The sequence below is a fragment of the Aegilops tauschii genome, chromosome 3 (assembly GCF_002575655.3).
Source record: "Aegilops tauschii subsp. strangulata cultivar AL8/78 chromosome 3, Aet v6.0, whole genome shotgun sequence".
In the NCBI taxonomy this organism is placed as follows: Eukaryota; Viridiplantae; Streptophyta; class Magnoliopsida; order Poales; family Poaceae; genus Aegilops; species Aegilops tauschii.
The window spans coordinates 181,848,938-181,857,113 of NC_053037.3; the positions used below are offsets into that span (position 1 = coordinate 181,848,938).

Below are 8,176 nucleotides of genomic sequence, written 5' to 3' on the forward strand. Positions count from 1 at the left end.
AGTTCTCTTATATAAATCAAAATGTTCTTGAGGACACACAGGAACTGTCGTCTAGTCACCTTCATCATGTTTAGTTGATTCACGTTTGTTACTTTGATAATTTGATATGTGGGTGGACCGGTGTCTGGGTGCTATTTTACTTGAACAATCAACCCACTTATGATTACCCCCTCTTGCAAGCATCCGCAACTACGAAAGAAGAATTAAGATAAATCTAACCATAACATGAAACATATGGATTCAAATCAGCCCCTTATGGAATAACGCATAAACTAGGGTTTAAGCTTCTGTCACTCTAGCAACCCATCATCCACTTATTACTCCACAATTCCTTCCCTTAGGCCCAAGTATGGCGAAGTGTTATGTAGTCGACGTTCACATGACACCATTAAAGGAAGCAACAACATACGTATCATCAAAATATCAAACGAATACCATCATCGCATGATTACTTATAACAAGACTTCTCCCATGTCCTCAAGAACAAAAGTAACTACTCACAAATCATAATTTTGTTCAAGATCATAGGGGTATTGAATATGCTTGAGGACATGAACATTTAATCTTCCACCAAGTAAACCAACTAGCATCAAGCACAAGATGTAATCAACACTACTAGCAACCCACAGGTACAAATCTGAGGTTTCGAGATAAAGCTTGAATACAAGAGACGAACTAGGGTTTGCGATGAGATGGTGCTGGTGAAGATGTTGATGAAGATTGGTCCTCCCACAATGAGAGGACCTTTGGTGATATCCATGACTTCGATTTCCCCCTCCCGGAGGGAAGTATCCCCGGCGGAATCGCTCCACCGGAGAGCAAAAGTGCTCCTGCCAGGTTTCGTCTCGAGATGGCGGCGCTTCGTCCCGAAAGTCTTCTCTTCATTTTTTTCTAGGTCAAAACCCCTCATATAGCTGAAGATGGGCACCGGAGGCTAGATGTGGGCCCCACAAGACATCAGGGCACGCTAATTATGAGAGAAAAGGCATTAGAATTACTCCATAAAGCATTATTATGCATAAAAACATTATAAATAATAGTAGGAAAACATGATACAAAATGGATGTATCAGGGCACAAGCTACTACTCTGCCATGGCGGCATTGAAGTGCGCCTGTGACTACTCCGTTGTCAAGCTGGCATGCAACAACGTGGGCTGCGACACAGGGTTGTCGTCGGAGCCAGTCTCTACTCGCCTGGCATCGTGGCTCTGCCACGCGGCCGCAAGGGCGGTCACCTCGTGCTTCTGCTCCATTGAGAGGCTCTCCCACAAAGCGTTTCCTCTCGCGGTCATGATAGATGTGGTGCACGTGAGAAAGATGTGGAGCAGATGGGTTGTGGTGTGGTGTGAGTCGGGTGTGGTTGCCTTTAAATAGTGGATGCCGGCGAGGCCCATCGTCCGGGTGCGTCAATGCACGGGCGTTGGAGTTGGTATCTCGGTTGGTGAGCCTGTTTAATGGTGCCAGACGGAGGGACGGGCATTGGACGGGCGTGGCAGATATTAGTCCAGTAGTGTCCAGTAAACGTCTCTCCGGCATTGAACAAGAATGGACACTGGGGACACACACCCTCCATCGGCGAGCCGCTTCATTGCCGGGGCCAGCGAGAGGTCACGCCCGCTCTAGGCTGACGTCAACGCGGAGCGCCCGCTCTAGAGTGACATAAATGCGGGCAAATGTTTTCGGGCAGGAAAGGGCGCGGGGTAAGGAAGAGGGGTTTGCGTTGGTCAAGGTTGTCAGGCGCTTGCGTGCCAGCGGTAAGGCATAAAATGACGTCCAAACCACCGAGCAGACCAATATAAGACCGCGTTGGATGGGAAAACATCATCCCGACCACTCGGTCCGGACTGTTGCAAGCGCTTTCTTACAACTTTGATTCTTGAAGTCGCTGGCACGTAACATAATCATCCTGCAATTCAGATGACACTTCAATACGATCTTTGTATGTAAAAGAAAATACATAGCATTTTTTGAGGCACAAAAATACATGACTTATATGGTCAATTTGTGGTTGGATGTTTAGGGGGACAGTGGTATCACCAGCCCACCAGAGTATAAGTCTTGGTACTCGCATTATTTATGTGCATGTGTGCATTTATAGGGGTGAGTGTATGCGTGTATGTATGTCTGTACTGTGTTAAAAATACAAATGCGGATACATGCGGTCAAAAAAATACAGGTGCTGACTCTGATTGAAGAGGGCCCTTCATTCGATTTCTTGGGAGAAATTGGCATCACCAAAATGCAAAGGCGAAATGGGCTTCCGGGACCTACATCTTTTCAATCCGGCTCCATTGGGAAAGCATGGTTGGCCATTCATGACAAATCCGAATTCTTTATGTGCCGAGTTATGAAGGGAAGATATTTTCCACGTTGTGATTTTATGCAAGCAACAGTACCGCAAACAGCTTTGGCAACTTGGAGAGCTATCGTTGCTGGGAGAGATGTGCTGCAGCTAGGCATTATTCAGAGAGTTGGGGATGGGACAAGCATTAACGTATGGACGGACAAATGGATACCCTCCACTTTATCTATGACACCGTTGCTGAAACCGGCCACTACCACGGTGGAGCATGTCAGTGATCTCATCGATCAGACAAACTGGACATGGTGTCAAGAATTAGACCATGATACTTTTATCTTGCCTGATGCGGAGGCCATCTTAAATATTCCTCTTCGGCAAGGAGGGGGTCCGGACTTCATGGCATGTGCATATGAGAAATCTGGTAACTACACTGTTAAAACTGCGTAGCTCTAGTGAATCGCAAAGAGCGCGCAACTTTGGAGAAGGGCAGGCTTCAGGAACTTCAGTACAGTTGTGGAAAACCATATGGGCTCTAAAAGTTGCCCCAAAGTTAGTGTGTTCTGATGGCGTGTCTTGCGAGGCATAATACCGAATGAATGCACTCTAAGAGCATCTTCAACAGGTGTCCAAAAAGAACTCCGCGCACTAAAAATTTGTTTTTCTAGGCGCCCAACAGCTCCAGCAGATTCTGTAGCGCTAAAAAGTTTTAGGCGCGTGCTGAAAAACGCTATCGCGCGCAGCATATTTTAGGCTTCGGATTGCGCGCGCTTCACAATTTACACTGTCTGCTTTTTGAGCGCGCGTCTTTGGGCGTCTGCTAAAACAATGTTGGTCCCAGCGCATTAAAAGTGCTACAGTGGTGCGCTATAACTTTTATTGGATGCGAGATTTTTGTGCGGCCGTTGAAGATACTCCAAGATAGAGGCATATCAGAGAGGATAGTCTTGCAAAATTTGTCAAGCGACAGGTGAGGGATTTAGAGCATGCTGTTATTCATTATTCGCATGCAAAGTGTTTTTGGGAGAAGGCACGTATGTTGCTGGACATAAAATTACCACGCCTCCACCCAATCACTTGGGCGAGAGACATTTCTTATGATCACATGTTTTCAAAAGAAGAACGAACCACTTTCATAGTGATATGGTCCATATGGCATTCCCAGAATCGATGGACCCATGATAAGGAGAAGATCGACCCGATAAAGTCTGTAAGATTGTCAAGAGAAGCTCTGGCTCTTTTGGATATACCTCGGTAACATGCGTTGGTGCTGTCGGGTCATGGGTGGCGCCCACCCAAACATGATACTGTCAAGATAAATACTGATGTAACTATTGATAGAGATGGGGGTCTGAGTGGTGCAGGGGGTATCGCCAGGTCCCACAACTCGTTTATGGGAGCCTGGAGTAAGCCATTACCAGGTGTTACAGATCCCTTGATAGTGGAAGCTGCTTCTGTTTGAGAATGAGTTATTTTTGCAGCACTTCGAGGATTGAACAAAGTGGTCAATGAGACCGATTGCGTGGAGGTGGTGAACCTTTGAAACACTCACCACAACTCTCGTTCAGTAGTGGCATCCATTTTTTCAGAAATAGGAGAGCTAGCCAATAGTTTTGATTTCTTTGTAATTCAACATGTATTGCGGTCAGCCAATGGTCCAGCGCATTTATGTGCCAAGTATGTTTGCAATGTGTCTATGTCCGAAAGCTGGCTACTCGAGACTCCTAGCTTCCTCACCAGTAGCCTTCTGGCTGGTTGCTCAGCGAATGCTTTCGTTAGAATAAAGCTCTCACAATTTTCTGCAAAAAAAGACTTTTTTTTAGCATAAAAAAAAGACTCTGAAAATACTAGTAGTAGCTGGTCTCGTCTCGGCCCGTCCGTACGGACGCGTTATCCCCCGAGTGGAACAGCAAAAACCCTCCCCTCCCATTCCGCCTCCTGTTGCTTCGAACTATGGCAGCAGCAGCTACCGGTGCTGCATCGGCCGCCGCTGCGCCAGCTACGCATCACGCTGCCCACCCCATGAACGCCCTCCGCTCCACCGCCCTCCGCCGCTCCACCCTCCATTGGGACGCCGCCGCGGCCTTCTTCTCCCCGCCCTTCCGCTCTCGCCGCTGCCACCGACGTGCCTTGCTCCCTCCTGCTGCGGCGCTGCCCGCGAAGTCCCGCTCCAGGGCCAAGGCCAAGCTCCTGGCGGACGCGGGGGCTGTGGACCCCTGGCTCGCCTCCCTCTCCCTGCTCCCCGCCGACGGCAGCGACGCCGCCGCCGCCCCCGCCCCCACCGGCTGGGCGATTGGGATCGATCCAGACACTCGCGGCGCCATCGCCGTTCTCTCACCCGACGGCTCCTCTCAGGTGCGGCCCGAAACTCGCATTTCGCGTTGACTGGTGTGCTTGAGCATTCATTCACGTTTTCACGTCCTGTAGGTGTTCGATAACCCGTTCGTGAACATAATGGTGTCGGAGCTCACCCGGAAGCGCCTAGACACCAGGTCCATCATACAGCTTCTCCGTGGCCTTGATGCGCCTCCAGGTATGGGCACACGAGAGTGTAGTTGTACATTCCTATCTGGGGTATTGGAGGACTTAAGCCTTCCTTGTGTGTTGAGCACAATGCAGTTATGTTCAGTAGCCGTTGCTGGTGTCTGACTATGATATTGTGGTGTCTTTGTTATCTTGCAGGAACTACAGCGTTTATTGAGAAGTCAAGTCCATTTCCAACTGATGGAAAGCTGGTCGGTCTCTTGCTTTCCTCATATTTTTGCCAGTCAATGGAAACATTTGCATAAGCATTACAATGAACTTATGTTTTATGCATCAATACTTCGAGAAGTCATGCCATTGGATAGTCCCTATAATAAGAATTATTGAGGATTACATTGCTCACTTGCAACTTATTACTGTCTCGGTGCATAACATTTTGCAGTAGATTGGTGGTAATAGAACTGACATTGTGTGCTTCTTGAGATCATGTGCCTCTGAAGATGTTCCACACACAAGTTGAGGCTAGAGTTGTACTCTAAGCAGTGTGATCTAGTTCAAATTCAGTTTGCAATTTGAACTTGATAGAATCTAGTTCACACCATATGACTGTTTAAATTTCATGTGAAACATGTGGCATAATGTAGGTTCTGTTAGTGACCTCTTGCCGTCTGTTTCATGATGTATATTTAGGGATGGTGGAGTACAGGTTTTTCGTATGGCTTGTGGATTGCTGCTCTAGTGGCATCTGAGTTTTCTGTTGTACCGGTTGCATCACAGACATGGAAATCGTACTTTGGGCTAACTCGAAGTGCATCACCTAAGGTTTGTTACTCTTCTTATATGCCTCTCATTTACAGAAAACTGGTAGAAATCTTTTCTGTTTGTTGGTAAGAACTTAACAAGCTTAATTATGGCATTTCAATAAAGATGCCTAACCATTGCTATTTTCATTGATGTAATTAAGGTTGTGTAGTACAAAAGTAGATAACAGGGTAAGTATTGAGTCCTTGAAACAGGGCCAGTGTGGTGAGTTCTTGAAACCGTGTCGGTGGGTTCGTACTCATGTGCGCCGATCATTGCAACCCAGGAGACCTTTCAATATAAGTTCACAACTGAATTGTTTCAATTATTTTGAATGGTTTAGAGTGAAGAAATCTGGGTTGGACTTTAGATATCATTGGATTAGGTTGGGGTGCTATGATCTAAGCTGACGGCAGTAATGAATCAAATCTGAGTTCGACCAATTGATTGCTACTGTGGTAATGCATAGATGTTATTTCATTTTAGAGAGCATTTCTCTCTCCTCATCTGAATGTTTGTTGCTAGATCTTGTGTGTTGTTCTACTAATTGTAGACTTAACATGACACCAGTTTCATTACATGTTTCTTAATCCTAACCTCAAATTAGTACCGCATCATAATAGTTATCTTATGACCCTTCTACGTCTGTCAGGATGATAGCAGACGAGCTGCTACAATCTTGTTCCCGGATAAGGCTCTGTCCCTCAAGTTGAAGAAACATCACGGTACGCATCTTACTATTTTCCAAGTCACAACAGTAAGTCAGTAAATGAATTATTTTGTCACAACATTCTAGTTCGAGCTGATCAATTGTAGACACTGACATATGCGTATGAATAAACATGATGTACACATGATGTGCTCTCTGTGTATTTCTCGTCTTGCTTTCAAGGTGTACTGAGCAAACAAACTAATTACACATATTCCTCACAGTCCAGCTAAATATGTTTTGGCTAGTATAGTTAGCTTAATCCATTTAATTGAATGACCCGCTGAAACGTGAGTAGATGATAACGCATTTTCTTCCGTAGTTCATTGATGTTTTGACGCTGATGCAGGGCGAGCAGAGGCTCTTCTGTTAGCGGCCTATGGAAAAGGACTCGTGCTACCATCAAAGAAGTTCAGCAAAACACAAAGAGTGCTGAAGCAAGAAACCAACTTGACATTGACAGGGATGCCTGATTGAATCGTCAGTAATTATTAGTTGGTATTGACAATTGCTGTAAATAATTTGGTTATTCACAGGAGCCCTATCATGTACTACCTCCATATCAAAATATAAGACATTTTTGCAGTTCAAATTGAAGTACAAAAACGTCTTATATTTTGGTACAGATGTAGTACATAATAACTCGAGAGAGATCTTAAGTTCTTAACTCACTTCACGGAAGCATTATTGATCTACCGTAGAGTTTAACAAGCTAGTGTACATTGACCATGAATATTGTTAACTTTTGGCGGCTGAGAAGTGAGGCAATTGTACTGATTTAATTGATGTGATCAATTTTGCACATCTTTGAAAGTATGTCCTTTTTGCTCTTGGAAACTTATATTTAGTCGCACGCGTCATATGCATGTGTGTATTACATAGTGTGCATAGTGTACAACAGCTTTAACAGCTGAATTATCCAGGAGAAATGAGAGCGGCTTAAAATGACCTTTTTTTGCGCCAAAACATCAAATGTGTAGAAACCTATGGTTAAGCGTCTCAATCTCCATACATGGAGACCCGTTGAGTATATATTGATTGTGGGAGTCGGTACAGGAGATGGCAGCGTCAAGGCTAACCATCGAGAGATATTACAGGAGGGTTTAGGAGATAAGAGAGATAAAACACAAAAAGAATAAACCTCAGCGTCAAGGCTAACCATCGAGAGATATTACAGGAGGGTTTAGGAGATAAGAGAGATAAAACACAAAAAGAATAAACCTCCTAACTACCCTGCCGTGAGCCTCAAGGCCGGCCTCATAGCGTGTTACAAAGGGACACGCTAAACCTGTACAAGATGTGTTTAACATCCTCCCTTAATCTGAACTTCTCAAGTTAAATTCTTCAAATGATCTTGTGGGCAAAGCTTTTGTGAAATCATCTGCAACTTGGTCCTTTGAGGGAATGAACCGAATCTCCAATTCTTTGCTAGCAACCCTTTCTCTCACAAAATGATAGTCAATCTCGACATGTTTTGTTCTTGCATGAAAGACAGGGTTAGCAGAAAGATATGTCGCACCAATATTATCACACCAGAGACATGGAGTTTGTGTATAACATATGCCAAGTTCTCTAAGCAGAGCTTTAACCCATATTATTTCAGCTGTAGCATTTGCCAGTGCTTTGTATTCTGTCTCAGTACTTGATCTTGATACAGTTGCCTGTTTCTTTGCACACCAAGAAATTAAATTGGGCCCAAAGAAGACCGCAAAGCCACCTGTAGACCTCCTATCATCCAAGCAACCTGTCCAATCAGAATCAGAAAAGACACTAACCAGAGTGGAGGTTGACTTGGTGAAGGTTAACCCAACACTTAATGTGTTCTTGACATATCTGAGTATACGTTTGGCTGCAGTCCAATGAGTAGAAGTAGGTGCATGAA

The 8,176-nt window shown here is 45.0% G+C and overlaps 1 protein-coding gene and 1 long non-coding RNA gene across 2 annotated transcripts; one reads left to right on the forward strand and one right to left on the reverse strand.

Annotated features, from left to right (window-relative positions):
* The first annotated feature begins 4,184 nt into the window (after positions 1–4,184).
* On the forward strand, positions 4,185–7,131 carry LOC109772351 (Holliday junction resolvase MOC1, chloroplastic). The gene is made up of 6 exons (XM_020331035.4): positions 4,185–4,655; positions 4,728–4,833; positions 4,983–5,035; positions 5,475–5,606; positions 6,238–6,310; positions 6,644–7,131. The coding sequence occupies exons 1-6, from the start codon at positions 4,254–4,256 to the stop codon at positions 6,769–6,771; spliced, it is 894 nt and encodes a 297-aa protein (XP_020186624.1). The 5' UTR covers positions 4,185–4,253; the 3' UTR covers positions 6,772–7,131.
* Positions 7,132–7,281: 150 nt separating this feature from the next.
* LOC141042333 (uncharacterized) lies at positions 7,282–7,575 on the reverse strand. Its single transcript, XR_012204692.1, has 2 exons — positions 7,516–7,575; positions 7,282–7,435 (listed from the first exon to the last, which is right to left on the reverse strand). It is a non-coding gene; the product is annotated as an uncharacterized lncRNA (long non-coding RNA).
* Positions 7,576–8,176: the final 601 nt, after the last annotated feature.